This window comes from Priapulus caudatus, unplaced genomic scaffold (assembly GCF_000485595.1).
Source record: "Priapulus caudatus unplaced genomic scaffold, Priapulus_caudatus-5.0.1 Scaffold3, whole genome shotgun sequence".
Lineage (NCBI taxonomy): Eukaryota > Metazoa > Priapulida > Priapulimorpha > Priapulimorphida > Priapulidae > Priapulus > Priapulus caudatus.
The window spans coordinates 573,467-587,546 of NW_014577064.1; the positions used below are offsets into that span (position 1 = coordinate 573,467).

General features: G+C 42.9%; 1 protein-coding gene across 1 annotated transcript in view; it reads left to right on the plus strand.

Moving 5' to 3' along the window:
- The window catches only part of LOC106820879 (myotubularin-related protein 13-like), a 54,540-nt gene that overhangs the window by 35,620 nt on the left and 4,840 nt on the right, over nucleotides 1–14,080 (plus strand). The window contains exons 20-27 of the mRNA XM_014825473.1: nucleotides 2,957–3,120; nucleotides 4,051–4,124; nucleotides 4,337–4,529; nucleotides 4,742–4,875; nucleotides 5,605–5,777; nucleotides 6,552–6,757; nucleotides 8,100–8,204; nucleotides 9,727–9,840. Coding sequence (XP_014680959.1) covers nucleotides 2,957–3,120; nucleotides 4,051–4,124; nucleotides 4,337–4,529; nucleotides 4,742–4,875; nucleotides 5,605–5,777; nucleotides 6,552–6,757; nucleotides 8,100–8,204; nucleotides 9,727–9,840 — 1,163 coding nt within the window. The remainder of the gene's footprint in view (nucleotides 1–2,956; nucleotides 3,121–4,050; nucleotides 4,125–4,336; nucleotides 4,530–4,741; nucleotides 4,876–5,604; nucleotides 5,778–6,551; nucleotides 6,758–8,099; nucleotides 8,205–9,726; nucleotides 9,841–14,080) is intronic.

Here is a 14,080-nt window from a genome sequence, read left to right on the forward strand (position 1 = left end):
TGTGTCAGTTATCACCCGCTTATAAGCAAGCGCGCATGTTATCACACACGTGTCGTTATCACCCGCCGATAGCAAGCGCATGTTATCACACACGTGTCGCAGTGTATCACCCGCTATACGCAGCACTTTATCAAACATGTGTCAGTTTATCACCCGCTATAGCAAGCGACATGTATACTTCACACACTGTGTGTCAGTTATTCACCCCGCTATTAGCAAGCGCATGTTATCACAACACGTGTCAGTTATCACCCGCTATAGCAGCGCTGTTATCACACAGCGTGTCAGGCTTATCAACGCTATAGCAAGCGCTGTTATCAAAATGTGTTCAGTTATCACCCGCTATAGCAAGCGCATGTTATCACACACGTGTCAGTTATCACCCGCTATAGCAAGCGCATGTTATCACACATGTGTCAGTTATCACCCGCTATAGCAGCGCATGTTATCACACACGTGTCAGTTATCACCCGCTATAGCAAGCGCATGTTATCACAATGTCGTCAGGTCTATCACCCGGCTTATAGCAAGCGCATGTTATCACACATGTGTCAGTTATCACCCGCTATAACAAGTGTATGTTGGTGTTCACTCAGTGTAGCAAGGGCATGTTAGTGTTCCTTCGTATACAAGGGCATGTTCTGGTGCTTCACTCAGTGTAGCAAGGGCATGTTGTGTTCACCTCAGTGTTAGCAAGGGCTGTTAGTGTTCACTCGTTAACAAGGGCATTGTTAGTGTGCACTCAGTATAACAAGGACATGTTGGTGTTCACTCAGTGTAGCAAGGGCATGTTAGTGTTCACTCAGTATAACAAGGACATGTTGGTGTTCACTCAGTGTAGCAAGGGCATGTTAGTGTTCACTCAGTGTAGCAAGGGCATGTTAGTGTTCACTCAGTATAACAATTATATAATTGTGCAATTTTAATGTCGAATTTTGTTTTTTAAACCTAACATTACATGTGAAACAAATGACATTCGAGTCTGAGCCACTCTGGACATAATTATTGTTTTGTTCGATCACAAAGTCCATAAAAACACAAAAAATTCGTTTATTTTTGTTTATCGAGGACCAGATCTTGAAGTTGTTATTTTGTGTATCGTGTAACAGGGCTGTTTAAACAAGCAAAGTTGTTGGCATTGTCCCCAACCCTCACTAGAGTGTAGCAATCAAATACACAAAAATGCATCTATTGATGGTAAAACACATTCTAGTGTTAATTGCTAATTTGTTGGTTAATCAGTTGAATGCATCGTCTATGATTTAACACTAAAGGTAGGCGGTTGCGTTACATGGCATTGATGAAAACGTTTTTTTTGTTATATTATTTTACACACGTAGTTCATCGTTAGAGAGCATATGGTAACACAGCACTCAGTCTGCAATTTCATAAGTATTCGTTTCACGTGTTAATGTATCATGTAAAAATAACACAGCAGTTACTACGTTATATCCATGATTATTGTCAATATGCTGGTTAACAACAAATGTGATTGTATTTAGAAGCGATAATTGGCTATTAACGCCGGCATGCACTCGGTTGCTAGAAAGCATATATGCAACATCCTGTTGCTTGTTATAAGCTCAATCGCCATCGTGGAACTGTATTACCGCTGACGACTAGCGACAGCGAAATGATCATTAGCATCATGCGCTGATTGAGACCCTATAAACCGTCCGGTAGTGGCATAGCAGAAAACACACACTGCTGGAAAGCATCGAATACAAACAGCCATAGTTGTCACTCACCCGCGTTGCATTTTTACTGTCTTGTCTGAAATCGAAGCAACTCTCTATTATTAGATGCTGTGAGGCGGCGGGAAGCGCAGCCCCCCAAAAAAAAAAAAAAAAAAAAAAAAAAAAAAAACATGGCTTTTGCAGAGCAGAGCGAAACGTTGCGTAATATGGAACAAAATTTGCTCATCGTGTTGAAGATATGGCATCCAGCATAGGTCTGCATGCCACGGTCAAAGAAACAGACAAGAAATGCAACATCCTCACGTCATTTCGAAAAACGATAATCATTTAATCATAGCTCTAGCCGCGTTTAGTAGTTGGTCTGCGGCACCTAATGCACACAAGAAGGCCACAGGGCACAAAATTAGCACCGGTGCCACCGCAATATGCCGGCAAATTATTTGGAGGGCCAGTAACTGATGCGCAACACCGGTCACTCCGGCCGGTGATTTCAGCCGTGTTAGCGAATACTACATTTTATTTTAGCATTAATGAAGCAATAGCCTACATTACTGTTTTACCTGAAGGATATTCACGCTCATAATTATCACATTTTAACAAATTTTGAAATCGAGAACCAAGCGTGAAAACATAAACATGACAATAAACACATTGGACATCATTCAGCGATCTGCATTATAAGTCTGCTTCAACCAGGCCTACTATGCGATGCCGCACAACTACACATTTTTCGGACAAGCAAGAGATTGGTAATTAGAAATAATCTCTATTATTCACTCTTGATATAATCATAGTATCTCGTATGTCGTCGCAATTAGCAACGCTTGCATGATACAAGTCTTAATAACGCTGTCAGTCAAGATGGAACTCAACATTTCAATGACTCTCTATAGGACTGTTAGGACCAAACAATAATAAGCTTGATCTATCAGACTTTCTAGAACGGCTCCTGTTTTGCAGACTGCCATTTTTTTCCAGGACAGTATGAACCCTGAACGTGCACACGTCTAACACGTGTGAAGAGAATGCCACACTAACCCGGTTTGGCGTCGCCAGCTGCTCCCCGCTCGGCCTGCCGGCCTTAACTTTCATAAATGACCTCTGTCATATTCGAGCGCATGAGGCATTATACCTTATAAGGAACTGAGCAAAGTGACGGAGGCCTATATTAGTACGAGGGAGGTACGTGTGTGATAACATGCGCTTGCTATAGCGGGTGATAACTGACACATGTGTGATAACATGCGCTTGCATTTCAGCGTTGCTGAGAGTGACAGCTTTGATGCGGAATCTGGTTTTGAGGAGGACACATCTGAGGTTGGTGCGCAGATTATTCGCTTCTGCTCGCGCTTCGTGGACAAGGTCTGCACAGAAGCCGGCGTCACAAACGAACACATCCAGTCTCTCCACCAGATGGTACCAGGTAGGCAGGGTTTGTGTGGAACCTGAAAAACCATGAAGTCCAGTAGTTTTATCATGTTGCTTTTCCAGGTCTGGGAAGTCCTTGAATAAGGTGTTAGTTCTGGAAAATCTTGGAAACAAGGTTATGGTCCTGGAAGGTTCTGGAGAATGGCTATACTTGTCGTCATGTTTGATCTTAGAAATGTCTTAAAAATTGAGCACTTGTTTATTTTCATTGAGAGTCAATAAAATTTCCTTTATGCAAGACTTCATTCCCTAATTATTTATTGGATGATACACTATGCACCAGGATTCTAGTTGACTAGGATCTCTCACTCATGTAAAATGGATCTTTTAACCCTGGAAAGCTGTATAAACGTCTTGCCTTTGGTGTCTGAACCGTGGTTAGGAAAGTATGACTGGGGCTGTGTTGATGTAAAGTCATGTTATGATGATACAGTTGAAGTTGATGTGCATATTGATTTTTAAATCATTACTAAGTTACTTCTCCCAATTTCTTACATTAACGAGTTGTGTTTTTGTACATGAACCGACAGAAAATTATGTTCACATTTTTTAAATGTTGAAATGAAAAAGTCACGTGTTACCTGAAGTCATCTACTAAAAATGTTTATTGTGAGTGTGTAACATAGCATGTCCTGTTAAAGTACTACACAAAACAAAATATTATCTCTCCTGATGGATAAAACTATGAACTTGGACCACTTTTCGCTATGAAAAAATGTACATGTGTGTTGGAATTTCTTGAAAGTTTGGTGAAATAAGATGCATGATCCAGTAACTAGATCATATTAAAGTTGATTCAGTTAGTCTTTAAATTTGTAACAGATGTGTGTGTTTTGTAGCAAGTAGGAGGACCTTCATAGAGCTCATTCGTGTTTCAAAAGTTTCACACATTGTTGCTTTAACTGCTGTGAAACTGTTTTCGCAGGTGTTGTTACTATGCACATTGAAACGCTTGAAGCTGTGTTCAGAGAATGTAAGCGATTGCCACCTATACAGAAGGTAAGAGTACTACCGTTCACTTGAAACTGACTGGCATCGTGTGAAATAGTGCAGCGTTCAATTTCTTTCTTAGCAAGCATCAATCAGAAAAGATTAAACACAATTTTTTTATGATCCTATGAGAAGTAATTACACTACTTGTTTTGTGGTGTGACAACAAATGTTGTTGTTTGAAATTGTTGGGGCAATGTTGTTTTGCGTGCCTGTTGCAGCCCAAGATACTGACACCAAGCCTGCTTAGTGGAGAAGAGATAGTCATGGGCGGACTTCGTGTCTTCCTTGTGCCTGATGGACGTGACGTTGCAACGGGTGCTAACGGCGGACCACAGCTCCTGCCAGCAGAGGGCGCCATATTCCTCACGACTTACCGTGTTATCTTCAAGGGCACACCCTGTGATCCTTTCGGTTAGTCCGCAGTGGTTTCTTTTAGAGTGTGTGTGTGCGTGCGTGCGTGCGTGCGTGCGTGCGTGTGTAGCAGGCAGTGAGCCTTAGGCTGTGAGTTTAAGTCTAGTTTGAGGGTATGTGGGTAGCGAGTGATGGTGGGTGGGCAGGGTGTGATGAGGTGGCTACATGTAGTGAATACTTACAAGAGTAAATCTCTATTCTTGCATGAACAGCCTGCGAGCAGATTGTGATAAGATGCTTCCCCATCGTGTCGCTGACTAAGGAGAAGAAGATTGGCAGTCAGTACTTGACCCACATAGAGCAGACAATGGCAGAAGGGCTTCAACTTAGATCCAATACATTCCAGGTATGTTTAAAAATACAGCATATCACGTACCAGATCACTGAATTTTGGCAATTGTTTTTTAAAATACAAGTGTGCTATATATACGAGTAAGTATGCTATCTATGCCATGTCAAGATTAGACTGTTTACATGTCTAACCCATCAAGTGGGTCTTAATACAATTATTGCATGCTTGCTAACATGCAATTTTATAGAGTGAGGAAATCAATGATGCCTGAGGGCATAGGTTGAGAGTAACCGCGATTTTCGAGGTCTACAAAAGTTCATGTTGCCCGAACCAGCAGGCAATTGTTTTGGTATATTTAAGATTAGTAGTAAATAAGGCTTTTGCTAGGGTCAGGTCAATTGACCACTTTCTGACATTCCACTAAAAGAACAAGGACAATTCAACATGGTATACTAGCCTTGGTCTACCTACATATTTTAAGCATAACTTAATAAACATGAACTCAAATAATACATTAAATATTAAATAACCCTTTTCCCCTAATAATTTTTCTGATACATAATCACAATCCAGAGAAATGGGCTAAAAACGCCGGCATTCAAACATTGTATATTTTTCACTCCTATGTTTGCTGCACATCATGGCAGCATTTTATTTTAATATTTCTGTTCTCATGGTTAATATCTCATATTTCATATATGTATGTATTTATAATGTAAAGAATAATTGTTGAAACTAGTAAAACACTCATATATCTAGTATAATCATTGTACCTCATTATAGTTGATCAAGGTTGCATTTGATGAGGAAGTGGACTCTGAGAATATAGAACACTTTCGCAAGATGCTACATCGGGTGTCGATGCCACAGACTGTCTACCAGATGTTTAGCAACATTGCTGCCCAGCCCCCAACCCCTCTGCATCGCGAAAAAATGGCGAAAAATGCTACGCTCAAGTAAGTGTTCGTACTGTCACATATACCACAGTCCGTTCACCTACGTGTGCACATCACTCCTCACATAGCTCCCACTCGTGTAACTTATTTACAGAGATGCCAACCACTACGATTTATCCGTATTTTATACGAATTTCGTTTGCATTTTGACCAATACGACCAGTTTGCATACAACTACGATTTTTATTACGATCGAAAAAAAATCATTTTGATGACATTTCCCAAACTCGGGTCACTGCGTGACCCTCGGACTACAGATTGCAGACATCCGCACTACAGTTTGCTCAGAAAAGTGTTGGCATCTCTGCATATATGATAAACTGGCTTATGATAAGTTAGTTAAATATTATTAGATTTTGTTACTGCTGACTGCTAACACAGTCAAACAGTATTGTATGTATCTAATATTCATTATCAGTGTTATATTTGATCACAATCAATCGTCAACTGGTTGAGTGCCACCTGTGATCGATGAATGAAATTCCAACCTATTCTCATCATTACCTGTCCCTAATGTTGATTGCTACAATATACTTAACTACAACTACATTATACTTAACTACAACTTGTATAACTATGTGATATAAGTGGTTAAAATGTATATATTACAGAGGATAGCTGTAAAAGGTAACAGACCAGTTTACAATTCATAGTTCATTTTCTAACCTGTGGTTAAAATTGATAATTTGCTAAAAATGTTGTGGCAGTACACTACCTTACCTCTTTTAGAATGATATGTTATGCACAGTTAAAAACACGTCTTGCTGCTCGCAGGGCAATGGCGAAAAAGACGATCACAAAGACGGCGCGTCGCGTCGGTCTGAAGCAGAAGCAGTCGTCGAAGCGGCAGAAGTACGTGTTGCCGACGCCCGTCATCCCCCGCCGCATCGTCACAATGTCGCAGACGTCGTACGAGAGCGACGCGTCGGCCAGCGGCGGTGAACGCCCGCTCAGCTCCAACTTTGAGGACGAACTCTCCGGTGAGCGGCTGAAGATGCGTGAAATGTTCAAGCGGCGTGATGCTTGTCGGGAATGTCGTGCGAAGTAGGATATGGCCGTCGAAAGTCGTGCAAAATTATCTGTGATTATGTATGGTCTTAAAAAGGCCTTGGAATTGAGCGCATGCTTATGTTATCTTAGAGGCAAATTTGCTGTGGATGGCATGTCGCGACACTATATCTTACGGGCTACAGATTCCTTAAGCCCGGCGCACATTGCCGAACATTTTGCTCAAAAACATTATCGTAGCAATGTTCCATGAAATGTTCGGCAATGTGCATGCGGTGAAAAAAGTCGCAGAACATTTGTGCCGAACAATGTTTCTGAAGATCGGAAATGTTTGATATCTCGAACATTGTTCGTCGAATGTTCGTCAATGTGCGCTGAATGTCGAACAATTCTAGAAACATTTGTAAAGTAGTAACCAATAGCAGCACGATATGTGGTCACATGATTTTTGTGTACAATATGGCATCGCCATTCACGCCGATCACGTGACTCTTTACAACACAGCTACTAGACGGCGCCACGAGGTTGTTCGCTGCAAAATGTTCGGCAATGTGCGCTCTGCAATTGTTCACCCGCACATTGCCAGACAAAAAAATTTGTTCGGACGAACATTTGTTCGGGAAAATGTTCGGCAATGTGCGCCAGGCTTTACGCACCACAGATTTGTCTCGGCTCTACAGTCAGTATGCTAGTATCACACCTGACCAAATATTTCGGTCAAACATCCTGTCTTATTGCATACGGTCTTTGATAATATACAATATAATGTAGTATTATATGAAACACATGATATATACTCTGTATAATCTGCTTCTGGTACAACCTATGAATATATATCAGGGGTAGAAATTAACTTTTGAACAAGAGAGTCCAATGGACTCCCTACCCTCAAAAAGAGGGAGTCCGCAGCAAAATGAGGGAGTCCGCAGTCTGAGGTTCAAAATTAAAGATATTAACAATAACGCATGTGCTTATTTGTAAGATTTATGCAGTTGCACGTCTGCCAAATTTCCTTTGGACATTAGCTGAAAAAATACAGTAATTCTGCGAGGCCGTGCTCCGGAATGAACTTGATAGGCAGTTAGTCCTGGCAGTTAGTAGAACTTAGTCCGGAACGATAGTTAGTATGGCAGAATTTTCAGGGAGTCACACGGACACGTCAAATCAGGGAGTCCGACAGTAAATCAGGGAGTATTTGACTCCGGACTCCCGTTAATTTTGCACCCTGTATATTTAGAACGTGGATATCACTGCTCACTACAGAGTTATCTGTCAGTGCTGATGCGCTGCTTTATCTGCTCATCATCATTTCAGTAATAGATGAGGTTGGAACGGATCACCCATTTGCGATGTTGCAGCGCTCAAACACCCTCGAAAAACTCATTGATAGATGCTACTGCAAGGACTACCAAAGACTTGGTAAGAAATTATAGCAATGGTGAAAACAACTGATGTTGTAGCTCTGTTGTAGCTTCTATGTGTTATATTGTGTTGTATAATATATCTGTGTTGTGATTGTTTCAAGAACTCATGAACTATAGAGCAAACAATGACAAAAACAGAAAATCATATAATTTCGTAATTTCAGTTCAATCTCGTGGCTTAACACACGTAACCCATATAATATAAATGAGTAAACCTTATCATTAAGTGGCACTACTTGTTAGAGACAGTCAAGCAGACTGCTTGTTTCTGCCTTGAAGTAGAACTTGTGAATCGCTCTCAGTTATGCTTGTTATATCTAGTATCAGAAAAGTCCATTTTGACAACCCTTGGAGCTGAAGAGAAAGTTCAGATATATTACCTTTATCCATTGATTACGAATTGGCGAAGGTGTGAATGTAATTTGCAAATATTGTTACCATTGTGTGTATTTTTCAGTGTATACACTTGTAGTGTTATACACTTATAGTGGAAATTAAGAGGTTTTGTTGCCGGATATTTGGTCAGGTTTGTTGACCAAGGTGTGGGACTTTCCTGTTTCCGCCAGAATACAAATTACTGCTCCTTTGTGATACCCTCAGACACGTCCCAAGTAATACCAACATCTGCCTGTGCACACATTCCTGTTTTGCAACCGTTTAGTTTGTTGTTAGTCGCTAGTGTTTCTTTGATTTATTATGTTACGTTATTAAAGTTTTTTTTACAGTTATTATTTTTACACGGTTTATGGGTAATGATTATACGTATTGTATAGTGTGCTTACTATAGATATTGCATAGTATGAGGTCGGTGCATCAGACTGCAATTGATAGCTGTATAATGTTAGGATCTAATAGCTACTCTTATTTTCTTGATTGCATAGTAACTTTGGATGGGTACTGTTGATTTACCGTGAATTATTATTTACATCGAGATGTTTCTAGTTTCTAGTTTTTGTTAAGATGCCTCGTTTCCTTTATTGTGCACGTACGTAACATGTATTTTCCAATTGTTTCTTATTTGTAATGGTTGTTTCTTTTTCAACTATTATTATTGTCATTATTTGCTAAACGTATGCTATTGCTCGACTAGGCTGTAGGCATCAGGTATCGTTATGTTTAGTTCTAGTAAATGTTGTTCTTCGGGTGTAGGTTGCTAAGTGTGCAATGTCGAGCAATGGTGTCATAGCTTGTTTGCTAGGCATCTGCCACCAGTCTGGCTTCATGCCACTATAGACCTTTTCACCAGAATGCAGTCACTTGTTGTGGAAATCATATGTGAATATAAAAGACATTCGGTTTTTGTTACAAACAATGTACGTTTACTTTACCCTGGGCACTTTACCAGTGCCCCAAACTAACGCAACTTCAAAGATTACAAGGATCTATGAAGGCACCTCTGGCCACTTTGAAACTAAAATGCGACGAAATTTACATTCTGCAAGTGTTGTGGTGAAAGGGTCTATGTCTCTGCACTGCACGCAACGCCTCCTCTTCTATCCGCGCTGTTTATCTCTCAGGCTTTCTCCACCAGTCTGCCGGGATGTCTGTGTTCCCGTCTAAAATCTCCGGATCGTATGATCGCAATCGCCTCTCGCCGAGAGGAGGGTCCAGATGGGTGCACAACTTGCCAGGTAACTAACTATGAGGCCGCAGGGGGTTCACCCGTCTGTTGCTAGGCACACATACAGTCTCAGCATGCAGCCGATGCTGCTGACGCGTACTTTCCGTGCGTGTTTGCGTGTCAACTAGCGTCTCTGGCCTGCCGGACGCATCTAGGTACTGGATCTAGTTGACACATCTGGATGACGAGCGTAGCACGGTGCGTTGATGAAGGTCACGATAGAAGAACACTCGGCCGAAGCTTGGGAGCCTTCTGACAAAGATGGGGCATGGAGCAATGCGTGAAGATGGGGGTTGAGGGTAGTGGCTTCCACAATGATGGAATCTCAGCTCCTGTGGAATCCGGTCATATAACCATCTTCGTTGGGTGTGGTGAAAGACATGCCATGGTGGGGTGAAGAGTGTGCCATGGTGTGGAGAAGGGTGTGTCATATGAGGATGAAAGGCATGGCATGGTGTGGGATGTAGTGCCATGGTGGGGTGAAGAGTGTGCCATGGTGTGGAGAAGGGTGTGTCATATGAGGATGAAAGGCATGCCATGGTGTGGGGTGAAGTGCCATACATGGTGGGGTGAAGAGTGTGCCAATGGTGTGGAGAAGGAGAGTGTGTCCATATGAGGCATGAGGGAAGGCATGCCATCTGGTGTGGGGTGTAAGTGACCATGGTGGGGTAAGAGTAATGGCCAATGGTGTGGAGAAGGTGTGTCATATAGAGAAAGGCATGCCATAGTGTGGGGTGAAGTGTATGCCATGGTGTGGGGTGAAGTGTATGCCATGGTGTGGTGAAGGGTGTGCCATATGAGGATGAAAGGCATGCCATGGTGTGGGATGAAGTGTATGCCATGGTGTGGAGAAGGGTGTGTTATATGAGGATGAAAGGCATGCCATGGTGTGGGGTGAAGCGTATGCCATGGTGTGGGGTGAAGTGTATGCCAATGTGTGGAGAAGGGTGTGCCATATTAGGATGAAAGGCATGCCATGGTGTGGGGTGTAGTGCCATGGTGTGGGTGAAGCGTATGTCATGGTGTGGGGTGAAGCGTATGCCATGGTGTGGGGTGAAGCGTATGTCATGGTGTGGGGGGAAGCGTATGCATGCGGTGTGGAGAAGGGTGTGTTCTATTAGGGTGACAAGGGCATGGCCATGGCTGGGGAGTGAAGCGTATGGCCATGGTGTGGGGTGAGCGTATGCCATGGTGTGGGGGAAGCGTATGTCATGGTGTGGAGAAGGGTGTGTTATAGTTAGGTGCGAAGGCATGCACATGCTGGGGTGAAGGCGTAGTCATGGTGTGGGGTGAAAGCGTATGTCATGGTTGGGTAAGCGTATGTCATGGTGTGGGGTGAAAGGCGTATGTCATGGGTGTGGGGTGAAGTCGTAATTGTCATGGTGTGGGGGAAGCGCGTATGTCACATGGGTGTGGGGGTGAACGTATGATCATGGTGTGGGGGGAAGCGATGTCAATGGTGTGGTGTGAAGCTATGTCATGGTGTGGAGAAAGGGTGTGGGGCCATGGTGTCGTGGTGAAGCGTATGTCATAGGTGTGGGGGAAGCGTATGTCATGGGTGTGGTGTGAAGCCGCATGTCATGGTGTGGGGGAAGCGTATCGTCATACTCAGGTGTGGGTGATAGCGGTAGCCAATGGTGTGGGGGGAAGACGTATGTCAGTGGTGTGTGGGTGTGAAGCGCGATATGTACGATGGTGTGGGTGAAGCGTATGCGCAAATCGGTCGTGGGGGGAGAAGATTCGTTATGTCACAATTGGTGTGGGGGGGTGAAAGCAGTATATGCGCAATGCGAGTGTGAGAAGAGTGTGTTAGACATAGGGTGAAAGGCTATGCCAGTGTGCCGGGGTGAAGCGGTATGGACGTTAGCTGTGCGTGCAATGTGAATGCAATACCATGAGGATGAGTAAAATCGCATTCCGCTTCTTTGGCGTGAAGGTCATGTCATTGTGGGGATGTAGGAAATGTACTTGGAGGGGTGAAGCGGATCGTACCTGACTGTAGTGCTTGGGTGAATGCAGGACAGACCTCTGACGTCCTGCTGACGAGCGTGCGGAGCCCGTGGTGCGGTCGGCCGACGTCGCGCGTGACCCCGTTGCTGCCTTACTTTCAGGTTCGGCACAATGGAGCAACAGCAAGCGTAGTGCACTGACGCGGAAGCAAAGAGCGATCGCATCCGCATATCGACGGTCAAACGTGACACTACACAGTGTGTCGCACGTAGTCCCAGTCCCGCGATCGATCCGTGCCAGATCAGCGAGTCTCCAGACGGAACAGCATAGTGCGGAAAGCTGCCAAGACGAGCACCGGCACATACAGGTAATCAGTCACTCACTCAGTCAGGTCAGCTGCGCTCAATCTCGCATGGCGTCGGTCCACATCACTCTGGAAATCATAACAGCTCAGCAAGATCGTCCGCTCATGTCCGCATCACGTTTGGTCCACTTGATGTTGGGTTTGTGTGGGTCCCTAGAAAATTGGATAGGATTGAATAATCTGAAAATGTCGGCTAGAAATTCGCTGTAAAATAGCCTAATGGCGCAATGAAATTCTGGAAAACGGCTCTTTTTTTTTTTGGAAGAAACAGTCATTGAGGAATTGACTCATGCCTATCTTGTCTGCCAAGGCAATAGAAATTTGTTTTCTTGATGAAGACATGTTTGTTCTCTAACCCGCATTATTTGAGCATATACTGGCGCAAATACTGTGTTTCAACTAAAAGCTCATAGATCGACGGAAAGATCGATATGATTAAGACCTGGAAAACTGCTGGAAAAGGTTTGGGTGGCCTCGGTAGTACCCGAGACAGTGAGCAGCACTGCCAGTGCCACCATAGTCTGTCACATACATTCGATGTCAGTGTTGTTGATGATGGGTTAAATTGACTACGGTCACGATCTTCCTATGTAAAATTTGTAAAAAAAAATTGACATTTTTTTACATTAAAGTCGTAAGAAACCTAACGTTGACTAAAGTATATCCTCAAACTCAATCACCAGATAAAAATGTTTAGCGTTGGTTAAATTTTGGCAAGAAATCTAAAGAGACACGGAGGTAAAGATTTGGGAATTTCTGTTTGTCCTAGACACTATGGCTCCGACCATACTGTTTAGATACTGCGTCCTCTCCTATTTTTTCACGCGGCAAATAAGGGCATGAATAAAGAAGGTATATAAGCATGAAAAAGTAACAGAAACCACTAATTGTATTGTTTCATAACCTTTTAATTTGTACAAATGACACACAAATATACTACTATGATGGATGCTAGAAATTCGGTAGACGTAATCACTTTAAGGGCATTGCATGGCTCTCATCAGTACATTGCCTGTACCGTGTACGTCTTCTTGCATTTGCAGGTTGTCGCTAGCTGGTGTGCTTGGCGGCACTACTGTCGCGACACAACGAGCTGTGCTACTGAGAGCCAGTGGATTCCACAGCAAAAGCCTTCTGCAGATGCTGAAGGGATCTGACAGGACGTCAGGTGAAACACTGCTCTTCATACCACAGTAGTTTCCCTTCCTCTTTAAAGACTCAACTGCAGTCAGCCAGAATCGTACCTCTTCTATTCCTTGAGCCCATGCTTTCCTTCCTTGACATTTTACCTCATTGAGCTTTCCATTCCAAATACGAAGAAGCAAGGGACACTGAAAATAAATATAGATAAACTATGACTCTAAATACCAAAATACGGAAATTCATTTAGAAAACTCTAGTGTAAAAGATACATAATTATGCTATATATACATGATGTACATACATGTACTGTATATATATATATACGTATACACACATACAAATGCTGGGTCAATTCTGTTCGTGCAAATGATAACAACCTAACAAAAAAATAAAAAAACCAAAAATTCAGCAATAGTTCAATTGTTTTGTTTGTAGTTAAACTACATGTTATTTATGGAGCATGTCGTCCTCCTGGGTTTACAGTGCAACACCCACAGTCACGAGCAGGCCAAACAAGTCACCAGCCGCGAGCAAGGGAGAAATACTTTCAGGCAGTGGTCACCTCGACGCCATTAGGCAATCTCAGATACAGCATGATGTTAGGTGTGTATGATGGAACACGCAATTACAGTCAAACCCATGTTAGCACAAAGCCACCCTGGCTAATAGAAGCCAGGCTCCTGTATACATGATGTCATAAACCGAGGATATAGCAGCTTCCAAATTCGATTGTGTTGCTACCCATACATATTGCAACAAATTGTGTACATCGAGGTATGCTATGACATACAAC